This window comes from Carassius auratus, chromosome 50, assembly GCF_003368295.1.
Source record: "Carassius auratus strain Wakin chromosome 50, ASM336829v1, whole genome shotgun sequence".
Classification (NCBI taxonomy): domain Eukaryota; kingdom Metazoa; phylum Chordata; class Actinopteri; order Cypriniformes; family Cyprinidae; genus Carassius; species Carassius auratus.
The window spans coordinates 13859360-13880597 of NC_039292.1; the positions used below are offsets into that span (position 1 = coordinate 13859360).

The window sequence follows — 21238 nt, forward strand, 5'->3', positions numbered from 1 at the left end:
CCGGGAGAGCGAGAGGGTCTGGAACGCGGCTCATCACCAGCTACAGTGGGCACTCCGCAGACGCAGGACGACAGCCAACCTTCGCCAGTCCGAGGCTCCCCACTACCAACCCGGTCAGTAGGTCTGGCTGTCCACCGGGACATCTGCCTGCGTCTATCCTGCCGCAAGCTCAGTCCCAGATTCATTGGCCCATTCACCATCACCCAGCAGATAAATCCGGTCACTTATAAACTCCAGCTCCCTCCTGAGTACCGGATTCACCCCACATTACACGTGTCACTCCGTAAACTTCACCATCCTTCTGTTTCTCCCTCCACAGAACCTGGCGAAACGGAAGCCCCCCCTCCTCATCTCCTAGATGACGGCACAGCCTATATAGTCATGGACAGCTGGAATATCTCGTGGACTGGGAGGGATACGGTCCAGAGGAACGTTCCTGGGTCCCACGCAATGACATCTTGGATCCCACATTATTGGATGCCTTCCATTCACCCCAATCGACCAGCTCCCAGGGGAAGAGGACGCCCACCACGTCGTCGGACGGGCCGTGGGGAGGGGGGTACTGTTACAAACATGCTAGGTTCCACCTCCACACAATCACAGCGCACACCCTCACCTGAGTATTAGATCACCTCCACCTGTTCCTCATCACCCACCCACAAAAGCCACACACACACACTCAGTCTTTGTCCGGTCACGTTCGCGACAAGATCATTCCTGTATGCTTACTATAAGGACTAACTCCTCTTCTACTCTCTCCAGAGATTCTCTCCGAAGGACCCAGTTTCCCCCGAAGTGCGTGTGTGTGGTTCACCGTTCCCTCTAAGAAGTCACAGCCTTACATGCACGGATCCAAGACTCCCATTCGCTCCTCTGCTTGTGTCTTTTGTTAAATAAACCATCTTCATCTGTTACTCCTCAGCTTCCCGAGTGATCCGTAACAGTATCAGGATTATGAGTTATTTTTCATTTTTTGATTAATAACTTGGATTAATCATTCATTTTGACAGCACTAATGTTTATTGTAAATAGACAACCATACAAGGGTAATTGTTACTAAGCCTGCCCTGGGTACACCAATTTTCTTGTCCATTGACCTCGCAGATTCCTGCAGCTAAGCTTGGATGTACAGTTACATTCCATTAAAGGTTATTGATAGCTTGACTTTTTGCACCATAACAATACGTATAGGCAACTAGTCATCATATCTCTAGTCCTTTAATGCATTTGCATTGTACTAAAATGCGTTAATTTTCAATGGGCATATATATGAGGCTGAAACAGCTTTTTTTTCTTTACATTACTTTTATACTTTAAGTAATTTTAGAACCAATACTTTTACTTGAGTAAAAAGCTTGAGTTCATACTTCTACAAAAGTCTTTCTAAACCCTAATATCTATACTTCTACCTAAGTAATAAATGTGAATACTTTTGACACCAGTGCTAGATACATAATCAACATATGTTCACAAAGCTGACACTTCAAAGTTTACTGTTCAGGAATCAGAATTACTCAAACTGTTATGATAATAAATATAAGCTCAAACACAAAAATAAAAATATTAAAAACATTTGTTTTAAATGTATAAAAAATGTTGGTGTGGGATATGATTTTAGAAACATAATGAAGCTAAAGCCAAAAGTCTACTAATTCTTCATTTTGATATTGCAGAACATAATCTCACAAACTGTGAATTTTATGAAACATTTTCTAAGACCATGTCATGTGTGTTTTTAGAGAAGGCTCATAAAAGACTTTTTTTATTTTTATTTATGACCCTTGTAAGCTCTTCTTTGTGCTATTATCTCATGTTTTGACCAGCAAACTGCCCCATTTATGATTCTATTGTTCTTACGAAACGAGCCTTTCACACATCAGCCAGGTATGATACAAAATCCTCATTTTTACGGGAAAATTAATCCCGCCCGAATGCGAATGTCTGTGATTGCCGGTGAAATTTTATTTCACAAAGTGTTTCCTCGTGTGTTTTGTCCAACGTGAATTACCATAGATGCTCTTACCGCGCGCATGTTTGATATATTTGCTTTCCGGCAAAGAAATAATAATATATATAAAAAAATAATAATAAAATCAAGAGCCAGATCACATAAACTGTTAATACTGGCTAATATCAGCATCAGGTAAGATTACTCAAGTTCATTTATGCACTCAGTTACATAATGTTTTAATAATGTACCTCTATGAAAATTAAACACGGTTTAGCCTACTACTACTACAAAAAAAGAGAAAAAGTTAAACTAAAGAAACACATTAACATGGTTTTGCTATACTAGCCATTTAGTATTTATTGTGTAATAAAACTAATGGTAATCAATAGCGGCAATGCACGCATACGGAGCGCGTGATCTCCGTAACGCCCAGATGCACAAAACAGACCCTTCCACCTCTGTAATAAACATGGAGATGTTAGTCCCGTCCGTATTGGTACATGAAAATCGCAGACGTCAGGTGGTAAGAATCTAAACTCAAACGTAGCTTATAAAACTAGTCCTGTCCGAATAGGGCTTTAAAAATTTTTCTTACGACCTTACGTGAATAATGACAAAATGTATTATGAAGAAGAACCGCACCTGCTCTGTAGCTGCATTAGAGCTAATCAAACGGCAACCTCCTGCTCTCTCTTGTGAAGCCAACAAGGAAGTGACTAAAACTGTAATTCATCGACTGGCCGCTTGAGGCTGGCTGCAAAAGGGAGTCAACTTTACAGCAGGAAAAAACATGTTTACAGCCTGATTCAAAAACTTATTTTGGTCTATATAGCTAATTTTACCCTTCATAACAACTGTGAGGGGAGTTAATTTTTTTTTATAACTCATCCGTTTAAATTATATTAAGCCTTAAAGTTCTTCATAATTAAGGGAGTGGCCACTTGAATGACAGGTGGATTGCGGCTGCTGTCACCACCGTCGTGGTATGTGGGCGTGGTTTCAGCAACCGGCGGCCCGCTCCGCACACACGATCGAGTGTTTGTAATAACTCCCTTTTGCTATCTCATGTGGAATTTGGTCATTTACCATTTAATTAGCTAATTATAGCTGTCAAGTTCTGTGTGTTTGATGACGGACCACAGCTTTGCCCAAACTTGAAAACGGCTCAGATGAATGCAAAGGACAACTCAAAACTGTTCACTTTCTTTTATTTTATTTTCTTAAAGATGGTTTGATAGATTGGGTTGGAACAGAATAGGTTGATAACCTTTAAGATACACAAACCAAAACCATTTTAAAAACCAAAACCAAATTAATTACAAATAAATCAAAAATAAATCTCAATACCACTTTCTCAAAGTAATAATAAATAGATGTTACTGAATCCTCAAACCAAACAAAGTAATTTAGATTAACCTAGGATCTCTAATAGTTAATTATTAAAATAGCAATCCCATAATTAAACTTATATAATTTAAACAATACACATGCTTAGAGGAACGTTACTTCTGCCAAGTTCTACATTCACATAATAAAGTCTTCGCTATTTAATTTAAATTGCACATTACAACCAAGCAAAAAATCATATAGCCTGAACTCCACACATTCAAACACAATCACATTCTGTCCTACCAGTTGCGTCTTTGGATGATCAAGAGCTGTGGTTAGGGTATCTTTTTTCCAGGAACGGGTGAGAGGGCCAACTGAGCTCTTACCAAACATTTCAATGCCATGCACTCCCTGTGGGTGCGCCGGTAAATATAGTCCCAAGAGCACTTCCGAGAAATTGGTTCCACCTCCTGTCACTTTTTCCGTCACTGTTGTATGGTTGCCCCCTTCAGTTTGGGAGTGCTCTAAGTATCCTGGGTGAATCTAGGCTGGAGTGCTCAGTACAACTTGTAACCATGAATTGACAACACCTCCCACTTGACCCCCTGGTTCTTCAACCCAAGGAGGTCACACCAGCACTGTGATATGTTGGATTTAGTTACTCTATTTTTTGATCCGGTTGCTGCTGCTGTTCTTCTATTGGAAGCAGGACAACTATTCGTCTGACATCCCTGTGAAGAACTGTTGCAGGTATCTTGGTTGAGTGTTTTTTCCCCTTTTTAGTGGGCTTCACAGTTGCAACTGGGTAGCTGGGGAAGGATCGGAGATATACATCCCTCACAATTCGCTTTCTGTCAGTATTGACGTCAATAACTCTGGCAAGCCCGAACTGACCTCTCAAGGCATTCTGGTCAGCCAGCCAGATGACATCTCCAATTGCCACATTCCTGTGAGCTGTGTGCCACTTAGTCCGGACAAACAGGTTTGGTCCGGCTAACTGGCTCCATTTCCTCCAGAACCGGTCAACTTCAGCTTGGATGGTTCTTAATCTCTTGTAAGAGTAGCCTTCAAAGTCAAAGGTCCCTGGATCTCCTCTGGGTCCAGTTCTTCCAAGCAGAAGTGAATTTGGGCTAATGTATTCTACACAGTCCTCCCGGCTCTGAGTCCTGGCATCAATAGGTCGTTCATTGGCGAGGTTGGAAGCCATATAAAGGAAAGTCTGAAACTCACCCCATGTGAAGACTCCATTACCCCCCAAATTGTGCAAAGCCCGCTTCACAGTCCGGACAGCAGCTTCAGCAGCTCCGTTCCTGTGAGGTGAGTCTGCTGGATGGATCCTCCAGTTCCATTCTGTGCCATGCTTGGAGGCTTCATATTCAAGCTTTGATTTCTCCAGTCGTTTCAAAAACATGTAGAGCTCTTTGAGGGCAGGTCTGGCTCCGACAAAGTTCTTTCCAGGATCCGACCACAATTTCCTCGGATGTCCTCTCAGTGCTGAAAATCTTTGGTAGGCTAACAGGAAGCCTTCAGCTGACTGGTCACTGACAAGGTCTGTGTGCATAGCTCTAGACGCCATGCAACAGAAGACAATTCCCCACACTTTGAGTTTCACCTTCTTTCTCACCTCATCCTTCACTTCGTAAGGTCCAAATAAGTCCACTGTCGTGTACTCAAATGGATTGGCTGGTGTTATTCGTTCCGATGGGAGGTCACTCATAATCTGTTGGCACCTTCGGGCCCTAAGTCTCCTGCATGTCACACAATTATCAACGATCTTCTGAGCTAATTTCCGGCCTCTTAACACCCATACTTTCCTTCTCATCCGGAGGAGTGTGCCTGCGATTTCTTCATGATTTGCCTTGTGGGCTTCTTGAGCTAGAAGAGTGGATACCCAGGATGTGCAGTGCAAGATTGGTACTGCAGTTTATTCTTCATTAAAGATTTGGAATCTTCCTCCACAGAGCAAAAGTCCAGTGCTTTCCTCTTTGATCGCAGCAAGTCTGCTGAGTGTGGTGTCTGGCAAGGTTACCTCCTTTTGAGCTGCAAGGAAGAGATCCCTGAGTGCATCTTCACACTCCATGATGGTAAGTGTAGCTTCCTTGACTCTGGACTTGATCTCAAGAGCTGAAGGAATCTCCTTCCTCTTTGACTTGCTTGTGGTTGAGGTCTTGGCCAGCATTTCTTTCCACTTTGTGGCAGCTCTCCACACCCAGGGAATGACTCTCATCAACCTGGTTAAACTGCTGAACTTACTGATGTTAAGGATTTTCCCCACTGAAGAACCAGAAGGTGGCCTCCGGACTTGGATTTGGTGCCCTTTTCTGCTAGGGCTGCTTTGCAGGTCCTTGTTTTGGTCAGAGGTTGGAGACATTTGCATTGCAGTGGCAGGTGGAGCATGTTGGTTTTTTTCAACCTGTGCTCGGGTCAGTGCTGCTGTAAAACATTTCCTTTGGAGCTTGTTTATACCTTCTTTGGCATCTGCAGCGACATCTTTGGCTGACTTTGTCGGCCACTCCTCCACTGGTCGTTTCAGAAACTCTGGGCCATTTTGCCACACAGAGTTCTCTTTGAGGTCTTCTGGGGTTGCTCCTCTTGTTGTGAGGTCAGCAATGTTTTGTTCACCTGGAATCCATCTCCAGTCTTCAACTTTCACAGTCTTCAACTTTCCCACTTTCACAGATTCTTTCCCCTTGAATCCTCCTTTCAGGCAGAGAAAGAAATGGTGATCTGAAGAGCTTCCTCTCCTGCAGTCTCTGTTCCTGCACATGTATGTGTTCGTACATTCATCATCCTCTGCATGACATCTGAGGCCTTTCGACAGCATTCAGTTTCTCACCAGGCTTTAGTTCTTTGAACTGCTTACAAAAGAATATCTTCTCACGGTGCTTTTCATCTCCACAGACAACACATCCTCCTTTCCTCGTGGACTTTGTGGAGGCATACCTTTTCTCCAGGTACGTGGCTTTCTTTTCAGGTTTTTCACCAACACCCAATTGGTCTAGTTTCTCTAGAATGTCTTCTTGTGTCTTTAAGAATGTTAGAAGGATGTCAAAGTGATTGTCAAGTGTGACTCCATTTCTTGGATTGACCATGAATGTCAGCCAGTCCCTCTTTATATTATCTGGCAGCTTGCTCTCTATGGATATGATCACAAGGGGATTTTTTTATGGCTCCAGTACTTTCGAGCTCCGTGAGGTCATTCAGGGCCTTTTCCACATCTTGAATTAGGTCAATTACCTTCCTTGGCTGGTGTGGCTTTAAAGGAGGGATCCTCTCTAGGGTCCTCAATTATCTCCAAGGCAATTGTTGATTTATCTCCATACCTGTTTTGAAGTACTCTAAATATTTCATCAGCACTGTTGTATGTTGGCAGGCGCAGGTCTCTAAATATTCTCTCGTCCACACTGTCAAGGAGTTGGAACTTCTTCACTTCCACTGAGCCAGTCGGCTCTCCCTGCTTTTGCAGATTTTCCCAGTCTCTCTTCGATCGATGGAAATTCCTCTTAAATCCAGTGAATTTAGGTAGACTAGTTGGCTTTATTCTTACCACTGGTTGTGGAACTGCTGTTGGTTGAGGCTCTGGACCTCTTCTTTCCTCTTCTGCAATTTTTTGTGCAGTGAGGAATTCTGCTCTTCTGGCCTCGAGGTTGCTGCCGAATATTCTCAGGTCTTTTAACCTGCCTTTCCAGTGTGCTGTCTGATCATGTGAGATCCATTTTTCCCAGTCTTTCAGGCTTACAGGTGCATCATGAATTAGCTTCCTCACTCTTTCCAGCTGCAGTTCATAGCCATCTCTATTGATAGCAGTGATGGGGCTTGTTTGGGCTCTGTCACAGGCTTTTCCCGCTTCTTGGATTGCAAAGTCTACCTCCTCTTTACCATATCTTGACCAGAGGTTGGATTGAACTGCTTTACGGATTTCACCCAGTCTCATGTCGCACTCTTCCATTGTCCTTTCAAGCTCAGCCTGCTGGTGCTTGTCGAGCTTGACTTCTTTACCCTCCTCAGTTCCCGCTTCAGCCAGTAGGCCAGCCCTGTAGTCATCATTTGAATCACTAACATACCTTGCCAGGGAACTGAGTTTGCTGAACTCCTCTTGTAGTTCATCCTTAATCATACCATCTGCAGCTCTGCTCAGGTAGTTTGCTTGTTTGGTGAAAGCAGATTTAGCTAAGGTCCGCTCTTGCTTCAGTTGCTTGACTGTTTTCCCAAGAGTTTCCTGTGCCATGGTGAAGAGTTTCCAGTCAATTCTTCCTTTGCGTCGACAGCTTGACTTCAGGCCTTTGATCCTTGTTCTCACTGCCACACTGGTTATCAACTGTCAAGTTCTGTGTGTTTGATGACGGACCACAGCTTTGCCCAAACTTGAAAACGGCTTTATCTCCGATGAACGCAAAAGACAACTCAAAACTGTTCACTTTCTTTTCTTTTATTTTCTTAAAGATGGTTTGATAGATTGGGTTGGAACAGAATAGGTTGATAACCTTTAAGATACACAAACCAAAACCATAAATTAATTACAAATAAATCAAAAATAAATCTCAATACCACTTTCTCAAAGTAATAATAAATAGATGTTACTGAATCCTCAAACCAAACCAAACAAAGTAATTTAGATTAACCTAGGATCTCTAATAGTTAATTATTAAAATAGCAATCCCATAATTAAACTTATATAATTTAAACAAGTCTTCGCTATTTAATTTAAATTGCACATTACAACCAAGCAAAAAATCATATAGCCTGAACTCCACACATTCAAACACAATCACATTCTGTCCTACCAGTTGCGTCTTTGGATGATCAAGAGCTGTGGTTAGGGTATCTTTTTCCAGGAACGGGTGAGAGGGCCAACTGAGCTCTTACCAAACATTTCAATGCCATGCACTCCCTGTGGGTGCGCCGGTAAATATAGTCCCAAGAGCACTTCCGAGAAATTGGTTCCACCTCCTGTCACTTTTTTCGTCACTGTTGTATGGTTGCCCCCTTCAGTTTGGGAGTGCTCTAAGTATCCTGGGTGAATCTAGGCTGGAGTGCTCAGTACAACTTGTAACCATGAATTGACACCACAATAGCCTTTTATATCGCTGCAGAAATTAGCATTTCAGGTGTATATTTGCCCCAAATCTCAAGAAAATCACATACAAACCATTTACTAATGTAATCGTGTGTTTATTGGAAAAAAACACGATGAAAGTTGGATATTTCATGGGAACAGAGGTTTCTCTGTGTTGTTATGGTCAGATATCAACACGGAAGTGTACAGGAAATGCATCACAGGATTGGAGGGGACGGGATATGATGCACAGTTATGATGGACTAGACACGGATGAATCAGGTCTCTGTCAGCGGTAGCGTGCACACGGCTCACTAAACAGACAGAGACAGTGCTGGGAGTGGATCATTATCATCAGATCGCGTAAATCAGTGGAAAATTAATAGAAATTATGATTCTGTCTGAAGAAATATGAAGTAAACATCAGTAAATATATCCATATATCTCCGAAGATATGCAGCTTTGGACTACAAATCCTTATTGACGCTATTCAGTCATCTATGTCAACAGAGATAAACCACTGCATATGTTACTGAATATGATTGCTTGGTGAATTGTTATTCTAAAAATGACTCATGCATATTTACTATTTTGCACTCTGAACTGAAACAATGTTTTATCAAAACAGTGGTCAAATATCAAACCTAGAATCTTTAAAGGGGGGTGAAATGCTCATTTTCTTGAGTACCTATAGAGTAGTACTGCATCCTTCATATCTCCAAAAAGTCTTTAGTTTTATTATATTTATAAGAGAAAGATAGTCTGTACCGTTTTTTTCCCGGAAAAACACGAGCAGCTGGAGGCGTGACGTGTGGGCGGAGCAAAAGGATCACGAGCGCGCGTAAGCTTTTGCGTTGAGAGCATCTGGAAGCTGTGACATTACCGTGAGGAAAAAACTATCATCCAAAACAAACCATGGCTAACAGTCAGATTCAGCCGTATATTTATGATCCAGAGTCAGATCCCGAGGCTGAAATTGAACAAGAGCAGCAGCAATGACTACAGCAGGACGTCTCTATGTGGTATGTATTGAAACTGTATATATTTGCTTAGCGGTTTTGGAAAATGACTAAGTTCCACTTTATTTCGTCTTTTTTTTTCTTTTCTTTAAAGGTGTACACGTGGAAAGTGCAGCTTGATGACATTGTTTACTTGATGTGCTTACCCGCCAATAGCTAAGTTAATAACACAGATATATTTGAAGCAGTTTTACTCACCGCCTGCGGTTCCAACACACGATCGTGACTTTTTCGTTGGGACTACATCATCCTTAAGAAATAAACGATATGCAAATCCGGCGTCACACTGGGCCTTGTTTGTAAAACAAGTATCTTCGAAATGCAGGGAACAAACAAAAACACTTGCACAACTCCGTTGATGCTCTCTAAAAATAAACTCCATCCACTGGTCCCTTAATGCTGTTTTTTTTTTTTTTTTTTTTTGGGGGTCTGCTGTGCTTTGGTGACATTTCGCTCTATTGTTCTGGTCAGTGAATGTCTCTGCTCTGCTCTATGGGCCGCGCTCGCTCTTCCGGGAGAAGTGCCCTTAGGACCCATATAAGGAAATCCTGCACCATCTAACATCACACAGACCCATACTCGAAAAAAACTTTACGAAACTTGTGACAAACCGGAAGGAGAATTTTTGGAACAAAAGTACTCCTTCAAACGTACAACTTAATTTTTGAAACTTTGTCCATGTTTAGCATGGGAATCCAACTCTTTAACAGTGTAAAAAACTCAGTATGCATTAAATAGCATTTCCCCCCCCCCCCCTTTAAACTTTCAACTGATACGGTTTCTCCAGATCAACTAAGAGAGTGATGTTTAACATAACAGTTTATGGTGTTAAAGTTAAACAATAATAATCTGATCGTTGACAGCAAAGTAAGTATTTTTTTTTTAATTTCGAATATTCATCGAACTAAAAAAAAAAAAAAGTTGTATTCAAATTTTAGGTGTGTGTTAATGAGGCTGGTTTAAGACCCAGCCTGGGTATACTTCACATTCCGCATTCCGTCTTGCGCCCAGCAGCGTCCACACCGCTTTTAAAAGGCAGACAAGCTCCATATGCAGTACCACTTCTGTCTCATCATTCAACTTGTGCATGTGCTGTTTTACGCGCAGTCTCAAAAATTGCCTGCACGCGGGCGGGGTGCATGGCTGTCTGCGAGCCCTCTTGGCAACGAAAATGACATAATGCAGACGGTGCGCGGATTGCCGAGTGCCGAAGTATATTTTGTCATTGTCAGTGGCACACGAGATGCAATGATAATGTAAGTGTCATTGCATTATAATGTTTTTGTTAGCCTGTCCAGTTGAAGCAACTAGATGATCTTAAAAAAATTATGCAGAAAAAAAGAACATCAATGTGGAGAAGATCTGGTTTACATCAAAATTTAAACCAAGCCATACACACAGAACACAAACATCATCTATCACCGTTGCACTCGCGTCTTGCACAAGAGAGCCGCATGGTTAGAAAGTCATTTGAAATTAATGTAAGTTCAACCTCTTAAAAACATATGTCAAGACTTTATTGTGGGGTTTTCCTCATTTCACTGCCGGAAAATGTACTCTGTGTGATTGGCTTTCCGCACTTTGTATTAAACTATGCATGCATACATGATGCTGTTTTGTTTATAGTTGTTTAAGCAACTGAATTATAATTGGTTTATAAACATTATTTTAAATATTATTCTCTTCCCAATCATGTATTCTAATGCTTTGAATAAACCTGCATTAATAATATTTTGCTTGATGCACCCTCTTGTGGCCTCGAGAGAGAAGAAAAAAGCTTTTCATCACCCTAACTGAAATTATGCATTTGAAATTCGAATATAACTCGAAATTTGAAAATATACAAGTACAAAATTAGAATTTCAGCCATTTTGACAGCCCTACCGCAAAGGGCTTAAAGTTTAATGGACAGCTGATGAAACTTCTGGAAATTGAACAGTCACAGATACATCAGTGATGTCACACCAGTATAACATTACTGGTTTGACTGCTGGAGTCATTTACACATTTTTCATCACTGCCACAGAAGCAGATACATCAACAGAACGTGAATCTGTCTGTATCTCAGCATGGACCAGTATGTAAACTTACAAAACATTTGTCTTTTGCTTATTTACTCTTGAGTGCTTAACTTCTGACCCAAAAACAATTACTATTGTAAATAGGATGTGTTCTATGATTTTAGTAGATTCCCTTTTAAATTAGTAAATTACGGAGATTTTAGCATTGCTGCCATCTGATTGGATGTTTAATCTGAGTGAATCTTCTGAACTTTTCCCCCCAAAAATTCTCACATTTATCTGCTTTAAGCAGAGAACAGTCTGCTTTTGTTTGTATCATTTCTACTTCTGTTTAATTTCTCTTTCACCAGCTTTTATAATTTTTTCTTCTCTCCCCACACAGAGCCAGATGTGATCAGGGACCTCCTAGTGTCGGAAATCACAACATCATCTGTATTTCTGAAATGGGAAGAATCAACAGGATATAGATCTTTCTTTAAAATCCAGTGGACTGATGATAAAACAAATGCAACTACTAACACTTCCTCCTATCTCATCACTGGTCTGACTTCTGGAGTCAATTACACATTCTGCATCACTGCTGTGGCGGCAGATCAATCAACAGAAAGTGAATCTGTCTGTATCTCAGCATGGACCAGTAAGTAGACTTTCAAAAAATTTGTCCTTTGTTTATTTACTCTGAGTGTTTAACTTCTGACCCAAAAACAATTACTATTTTAAATAGGATGTGTTCTATCATTTTAGGAGATTTCCTCATAAATTAGTAGTACATTTCTGAGATTTTAGCATTGCTTCCAACTGAATTTTGCTATATTAGTGGAAGGATGTACAATTACATATCAGTGATGTACCTGGAATATTATAATATAAACTAATATAACAATTTATAATAGCATTGTTCTAACAGCTGTTTTAAATCATTATGACTAATTATTTGCTGTTCTCTCCTCACACAGAGCCAGATATGATCAATAATCTCAAAGTGACCGAAATCACAACATCGTCTGTGTTTCTGACATGGGATGAACGATTTGGAAATATATCTTTTTTTAAACTTAACTGGACTGATGAGAAAACATCTAATCATGTAACAACCAATAACACATGGTATAACATCACTGATCTGACTGCTGGAGTCAATTACACATTTATCATCACAGCTGTTGCAGCAGATAAATCAACAGAAGGATATCTTCACTATGGTAAGTTTTAAATATTCACATTTTAATTCATAAATGTCTGTCCTTTTTACTCACAGAACCTGACATCATTATGAACCTGACAGCTGATGATATTACATCATCCTCTGTTTTACTAAACTGGATTAAACCATATGGCCAAAGCTCTCGTTACCGTGTAGAATATGAAAATAACAATGTGACTACAGAAAAAACCTCCATCAAGTTAAATGATCTGATTCCTGGAGCACAGTACACATTCAGAGTGTTTGCAGTTGCAGCTGATCATGTGACCGAGGGGAGAGACAATCAGATTTCACTGTATACCAGTAAGACCTCTGATTGGATGTTTAATCTGAATGAATCTTCTGGACCTTCAGTCTTCTCACATTTACTTGCTTTTGGCAGAAAACTGTACAGCAATTATCTGAACTTTCTACTGCTTACATTTTAAAAATAGGTTCGTTACAGCTTCATTTCGGCTTCTTTTCATTCCGGCTTGTCATCATTAAAAAAAAAAAAAAAAAAGTATTATTTCTCAACTACTGGCTCATTTATCGAATGGGTGCTTTCTCTTCTTCCTCCGCAAATTAAGCTACTATAGATGGTTCGGTAGTGAGACGTTTGAATAAATTAGCGTTTGCGATTGACAATGTTGTGATAAGTAGGCTACACCAACTTTGTAACTCGTTACCCCCCCCCCCCCAACAGTGGACGGGAAGGTATCAATCAAAAAGGTATCAGGATTATGAGTTATTTTTAAGTTTCATTTTTTGATTAATAACTTGGATTAATCATTCATTTTGACAGCACTAATGTTTATTGTAAATAGACAACCACACAAGGGTAATTGTTACTAAGCCTGCCCTGGGTACACCAATTTTATTGTCCATTGACCTCGCAGATTCCTGCAGCTAAGCTTGGATGTACAGTTACATTCAATTAAAGGTTATTGATAACATGCCTCTGAACTGAAGTTTGACTTTTTGCACCATAACAATACGTATAGGCAACTTAGTCATCATATCTCTAGTCCTTTAAAGAGCCAGTAAGATGAAAATTCTAAGCTTCCTATCACTGTTTATAAGTCCTGTACAACAGGTTTAAATCCATCCAAGGTTAAAAAACAGCATTTTAAAATTACCTCAATTCTCAGAGATGCCCAAACGGTTCGCGCAAAGCTGTTCAAAAGATTCAGTTTCCTTAAACCCCACCTTTCGGTAGCATACGGTGTTCTGATTGGTCAACTAACATATTCAGGTTTGATTGGTTGTTCCGCACACAACTTCATGGTAAACTATGCGTTAGCATCTTTTTGGGGTGAATTATGTCTTATTCCTCTCATCGCGAAGCAAACAGTAAAATAAAAAACTTGAACAGTCTCGCTGCTTTTTCTTCTGTGTGGGCATATTCAAGCCGCGCGCTTCAGTTTGAATCTGAATAGCGCGTTCAGCGCGGGGGTGTGGTCACATTAGATATAATGAAGGGAGACGTGAAAGATTGGACATCACGTTGTTTTCATATGGATTACTTTATCACAGAATATCTGTTTTCGGCAGCACTTGTTTAGTTTTAAAGTAGACATGTCAAGCTTTCTATAGATATATCTCTCACGTCTCTTCGTTGAGTATTCACAGAGTAACACTTCATTTTAATGGCGTGTTTGTAAATGAAGATCAGCGCCGACTTTTTCGGGTTATCAGGGGAAAATGACTCATAACGCATATCCGCGTTAATCGACTCCAGAGGGTTTTAACATATAAATGTTAGTGCTAGCGCGACATACTGATAAGACGCTCGGGAGAAAAACAAACACATAACTCCATAATCATACTTTTAAAAATACTATACAAAACAATTAATCAGAATACTTACTCCTGCTTACTCACTTCAAACAACTCCCCGCTCAAGCTCGCCGTCTCTGCAAGATTAACGATGGCAGTTTTCACGCACAGCTACTAGAAGATTTACATCTGGCAGACAGGTTGCTGACGTCATCAAGCTTAGTTTGAGTCTGTGTATCAGAAACGGCAGTGCTAAAAATACCTAAAAATGGGCTTCACTTGTCTCAGTTGAGTTCCAATGGGGTCGCTGTGTTCATTTCTTTTACTGTCTAAATGATGGACTAGACACGGATGAATCAGGTCTCTGTCAGCGGTAGCGTGCACACGGCTCACTAAACAGACAGAGACAGTGCTGGGAGTGGATCATTATCATCAGATCGCGTAAATCAATTGAAAATTAATAGAAATTATGATTCTGTCCGAAGAAATATGAACTAAACATCAGTAAATATATCCATATATCTCCGTAGATATGCAGCTTTGGACTACAAACCCTTATTGACGCTATTCAGTCATCTATGTCAACAGAAATAAACCACTGCATATGTTACTGAATATGATTGCTTGGTGAATTGTCATTCTAAAAATGACTCATGCATATTTACTATTTTGCACTCCTGACATAAATAACTAAATTACTATCACTGAAACAACATTTTATCAAAACAGTGGTCAAATATCGAAGCTAGAATCTTTAAACTTTCAACTGATACAGTTTCTCCAGATCAAGTAAAGCCCCTTTCACACTGCACGTCGGACCCACAATGTTGCCGGAACATTGCCGGGTCGCCTTCTGTGTGAAAGCAACCACGTCCCAGGATTGATTCCCGCATTGAACCCGGGACGGGGACCTAGTAACATTGAGGGGTTCGACCCGGGACGAGCGTTGTGTGAACAAAAGCCAGATCTAATGCCATGTCGAAGTGATGACGCGCGTTATCGCGCAACTCTTTTATCGGCTGTTTTGAAGGACGATCAACGTTTGAACATATGTGCAAACTGTAATGAAGCAGAGATCAGTTAGTTCCTCACTTTCTGCGCTGACGCAGAGATCGTTTGCTTGCTTCAGTGAAAGTAAAACGTGCCTAACGTTTGCGACTCACATCACATGTCGTTACGGGATCTTTACGGGTTGTGTGTGAAAGCACGCGCATATCCTGGGTAATCACTGGCAGTGTGAAAGTGCAAAATCTAGCAACCCGGGAACAATTGCAGGAACACTTTACCTGTGTATTTGCCGGAATGGCAGTGTGAAAGGGGCTTAAGAGAGTGATGTTTAACATAACAGTTTATGCTGTTAAAGTTAAACAATAATAATCTGATCTTTGAAGGCAAAGTAAGGCTGTCCAAATTTTTTTAATTTCTAATATTCATCAAACTAAAAAAAAAAAGAAGAAAAAAAGTTGTATTCGAATTTTAGGTGTGTCTTAATGAGGCTGGTTTAAGACCCAGCCTGGGTATAATTCACATTCCGTGTTCCGGGTTGTGCCCAGCAGCGTCCACACTGCTTTTAAAAGGCAGACAAGCTCCACATGCAGTACCACTTCTGTCTCATCATTCACCTCTTGCATGTGCTGTTATACGCGCAATCTCAAAAATTGCCTGCACGCGGGCGGGGTGCATGGCTGTCTGCGAGCCCTCTTGGCGACGAAAATGACATAATGCAGATGGTGCATGGATGCGGAGGGCCGAAGTATATTTTGTCATTGTCAGTGGCACACGAGATGCAATGATAATGTAAGTGTCATTGCATTATAATGTTTTTGTTAGCCTGTCCAGTTAAAGCAACTAGATGAAAAATAATGCAGAAAAAAAGAACATCAATGTGGAGAAGATCTTGTTTACATCAAAACTGACACCAAGCCAAACACACAGAACACACATCATCTATCACCGTTGCACTCGCGTCTTGCAAAAGAGAGCCGCATGGTTAGAAAGTCATTTGAAATTAATGTAAGTTCAACTTCTTAAAAACATATGTCAAGACTTTATCGTGGGGTTTTCCTCATTCCACTGCCTCTCGTGTTTTTAAATGGAAAATGTACTCTATGTGATTGGCTTTCCACACTTTGTATTAAACTATGCATGCATACATGATGCTGTTTTGTTCATAGTTGTTTAAGCAACTGAATTATAATTGGTCTATAAACATTATTTTAAATATTATTCACTTCACAATCATGTATTCTAATGCTTTGAATAAACCTGCATTAATAATATTTTGCTTGATGCACCCTCTTGTGGCCTCAAGAGAGAAGAAAAAAGCTTTTCATCACCCTAACTGAAATTATGCATTTGAAATTCGAATATAACTCGAATTTTGATAATACAAGTACAAAATTAAAATTTCAGCCATTTTGACAGCCCTACCGCAAAGGGGTTAAAGTTTAATGGACAGCTGATGAAACTTCTGGAAATTGAACAGTCACAGATACATCAGTGATGTCACACCAGTATAACATTACTGGTTTGACTGCTGGAGTCATTTACACATTTTTCATCACTGCCACAGAAGCAGATACATCAACAGAACGTGAATGTGTCTGTATCTCAGCATGGACCAGTATGTAAACTTACAAAACATTTGTCTTTTGCTTATTTACTCTTGAGTGCTTAACTTCTGACCCAAAAACAATTACTATTGTAAATAGGATATGTTCTATGATTTTAGTAGATTCCCTTTTAAATTAGTAAATTACAGAGATTTTAGCATTGCTGCCATCTGATTGGATGTTTAATCTGATTGAATCTTCTGAACTTTTCCCCAAAAAAATTCTCACATTTATCTGCTTTAATCAGAGAGCAGTCTGCTTTTATTTGTATCATTTTTACTTCTGTTTAATTTCTCTTTTACCAGCATTTATAATTTTTTCTTTTCTCCCCACACAGGGCCAGATGTGATCAAGGACCTCCTAGTGTCGGAAATCACAACATCATCTGTATTTCTGAAATGGGAAGAATCAACTGGATATAGATCTTTCTTTAAAATCCAGTGGACTGATGATAAAACAAATGCAACTACTAACACTTCCTCCTATCTCATCACTGGTCTGACTTCTGGAGTCAATTACACATTCTGCATCACTGCAGTGGCGGCAGATCAATCAACAGAAAGTGAATCTGTCTGTATCTCAGCATGGACCAGTAAGTAGACTTTCAAAAAATTTGTTCTTTGTTTATTTACTCTGAGTGTTTAACTTCTGACCCAAAAACAATTACTATTTTAAATAGGATGTGTTCTATCATTTTATGAGATTTTCTCATAAATTAGTAGTACATTTCTGAGATTTTAGCATTGCTTCCAACTGAATTTTGCTATATTAGTGGAAGGATTTACAATTACATATCATTGATGTACCTGGAATATTATAATATTAACTAATATAACAATTTATAATAGCATTGTTCTAACAGCTGTTTTAAATCATTACCAAAATCACAACATCGTCTGTGTTTCTGACATGGGATGAACCATTTGGAAATATATCTTTCTTTAAACTTAATTGGACTGATGAGAAAACATCTAATCATGTAACAACCAATAACACATGGTATAACACATTTATCATCACAGCTATTGCAGCAGATAAATCAACAGAAGGAATATCAGTGATTACCTCTAAATACACTAGTAAATATACTTCAGATTGACTTGTGCCTTTCATGTATTTATATCTTCACTATGGTAAGTTTTAAATATTCACATTTTAATTCCTAAATGTCTGTCATTTTTACTCACAGAACCTGACATCATTATGAACCTGACAGCTGATGATATTACATCATCCTCTGTTTTACTAAACTGGATTAAACCATATGGCCAAAGCTCTCGTTACCGTGTAGAATATGAAAATAAAAATGTGTCTACAGAAAACACCTCCATCAAGTTAAATGATCTGATTCCTGGAGCACAGTACACATTCAGAGTGTTTGCAGTTGCAGCTGATCATGTGACCGAGGGGAGAGCCAATCAGATTTCACTTTATACCAGTAAGTCCTCTGATTGGATGTTTAATCTGAATGAATTTGAGTCTGCAAGGCAGTGCTAAAAATAGCTAAAAATGGGCTTCACTTGTCTCAGTTGAGTTCCAATGGGGTCGCTGTGTTAATTTCTTTTACTGTCTATATGATGGACTAGACACGGATGAATCAGGTCTCTGTCAGCGGCAGCGCGCACACGGCTCACTAAACACTAAAGCTGGGAGTTGATCATTATCATCAGATCGCGTAAATCAATTGAAAATTAATAGAACTTATGATTCTGTCAGAAGAAATATGAGCTAAACATCACTAAATATATCCATATATCTCCGTAGATATGCAGCTTTGGACTACAAACCCTTATTGACGCTATTCAAGCATCTATGTCAACAGAAATAAACCACTGCATATGTTACTGAATATGATTGCTTGGTGAATTGTCATTCTAAAAATGACTCATGCATATTTACTATTTTGCACTCCTGACATAAATAACTAAATTACTATCACTGAAACAACGTTTTATCAAAACAGCGGTCAAATATCGAAGCTAGAATCTTTAAACTTTCAACTGATACAGTTTCTCCAGATCAAGTAAAGCCCCTTTCACACTGCACGTCGGACCCACAATGTTGCCGGAACATTGCCGGGTCGCCTTCTGTGTGAAAGCAACCACGTCCCAGGATTGATTCCCGCATTGAACCTGGGTCAGGGACCTAGTAACATTGAGGGGTTCGACCCGGGACGAGCGTTGTGTGAACAAAAGCCAGATCTAATGACGTGTCGAAGTGATGTAGCGTGTTATCGCGCGACTCTTTTATCGGCTGTTTTGAAGGAAGATCAACGTTTGCGACGAAAACATATGTGCAAACTGTAATGAAGCAGAGATCAGTTAGTTCCTCACTTTCCACGCTGACGCAGAGATCGTTTGCTTGCTTTAGTGAAAGTATAACGTGCCTAACGTTTGCGACTCGTACATTACGTACATCACGTGCTGATATCACGTGTCGTTACGGGATCTTTACGGGTTGTGTGTGAAAGCACGCGCATATCCCGGGTAATCACTGGCAGTGTGAAAGTCTAGCGACCCGGGAACAATTGCAGCAACACTTTACCTGTGTATTTGCCGGAATGGCAGTGTGAAAGGGGCTTAAGAGAGTGATGTTTAACATAACAGTTTATGCTGTTAAAGTTAAACAATAATAATCTGATCTGGCTGTCCGCGAGCCCTCTTGGCGATGAAAATGACATAATGCAGACGGTGCATGGATGTGGAGGGCCGAAGTATATTTTGTCAGTGGCACACGAGATGCAATGATAATGTGTCATTGCATTATAATGTTTTTGTTAGCCTGTCCAGTTAAAGCAACTAGATGAAAAATAATGCAGAACAAAAGAACATCAATGTGGAGAAGATCTTGTTTACATCAAAACTGACACCAAGCCAAACACACAGAACACACATCATCTATCACCGTTGCACTCGCGTCTTGCACAAGAGAGCCGCATGGTTAGAAAGTCATTTGAAATTAATGTAAGTTCAACTTCTTAAAAACATATGTCAAGACTTTATCGTGGGGTTTTCCTCATTCCACTGCCTCTCGTGTTTTTAAATGGAAAATGTACTCTATGTGATTGGCTTTCCACACTTTGTATTAAACTATGCATGCATACATGATGCTGTTTTGTTCATAGTTGTTTAAGCAACTGAATTATAATTGGTTTATAAACATTATTTTAAATATTATTCACTTCACAATCATGTATTCTAATGCTTTGAATAAACCTGCATTAATAATATTTTGCTTGATGCACCCTCTTGTGGCCTCAAGAGAGAAGAAAAAAGCTTTCATCACACTAACTGAAATTATGCATTTGAAATTCGAATATAACTCGAAATTTGAAAATATACAAGTACAAAATTAGAATTTCAGCCATTTTGACAGCCCTACCGCAAAGGGGTTAAAGTTTAATGGACAGCTGATGAAACTTCTGGAAATTGAACAGTCACAGATACATCAGTGATGTCACACCAGTATAACATTACTGGTTTGACTGCTGGAGTCATTTACACATTTTTCATCACTGCCACAGTAGCAGATACATCAACAGAACGTGAATGTGTCTGTATCTCAGCATGGACCAGTATGTAAACTTACAAAACATTTGTCTTTTGCTTATTTACTCTTGAGTGCTTAAGTTCTGACCCAAAAACAATTACTACTGTAAATAGGATATGTTCTATGATTTTAGTAGATTCCCTTTTAAATTAGTAAATTACGGAGATTTTAGCATTGCTGCCATCTGATTGGATGTTTAATCTGATTGAATCTTCTGAACTTTTCCCCAAAAGAATTCTCACATTTATCTGCTTTAATCAGAGAGCAGTCTGCTTTTATTTGTATCATTTTTACTTCTGTTTAATTTCTCTTTTACCAGCATTTATAATTTTTTCTTCTCTCCCCACACAGAGCCAGCTTTGATCAGGGACCTCCTAGTGTCGGAAATCACAACATCATCTGTATTTCTGAAATGGGAAGAATCAACAGGATATAGATCTTTCTTTAAAATCCAGTGGACTGATGATAAAACAAATGCAACTACTAACACTTCCTCCTATCTCATCACTGGTCTGACTTCTGGAGTCAATTACACATTCTGCATCACTGCAGTGGCGGCAGATCAATCAACAGAAAGTGAATCTGTCTGTATCTCAGCATGGACCAGTAAGTAGACTTTCAAAACATTTGTCCCTTGTTTATTTACTCTGAGTGTTTAACTTCTGACCCAAAAACAATTACTATTTTAAATAGGATGTGTTCTAACATTTTATGAGATTTTCTCATAAATTAGTAATAC

General features: G+C 39.7%; 1 protein-coding gene across 4 annotated transcripts in view; it reads left to right on the forward strand.

The window, feature by feature from the left end:
* The window catches only part of LOC113067096 (tenascin-X), a 96866-nt gene that overhangs the window by 16987 nt on the left and 58641 nt on the right, over window positions 1-21238 (forward strand). For 3 of the 4 annotated variants that reach the window (XM_026239352.1, XM_026239353.1, XM_026239350.1), the window contains exons 4-8: window positions 11759-12013; window positions 12333-12578; window positions 17288-17542; window positions 18140-18388; window positions 20851-21105. In XM_026239352.1, coding sequence (XP_026095137.1) covers window positions 11759-12013; window positions 12333-12578; window positions 17288-17542; window positions 18140-18388; window positions 20851-21105 — 1260 coding nt within the window. The remainder of the gene's footprint in view (window positions 1-11758; window positions 12014-12332; window positions 12579-17287; window positions 17543-18139; window positions 18389-20850; window positions 21106-21238) is intronic. The other variant, XM_026239351.1, reaches the window with a different exon arrangement.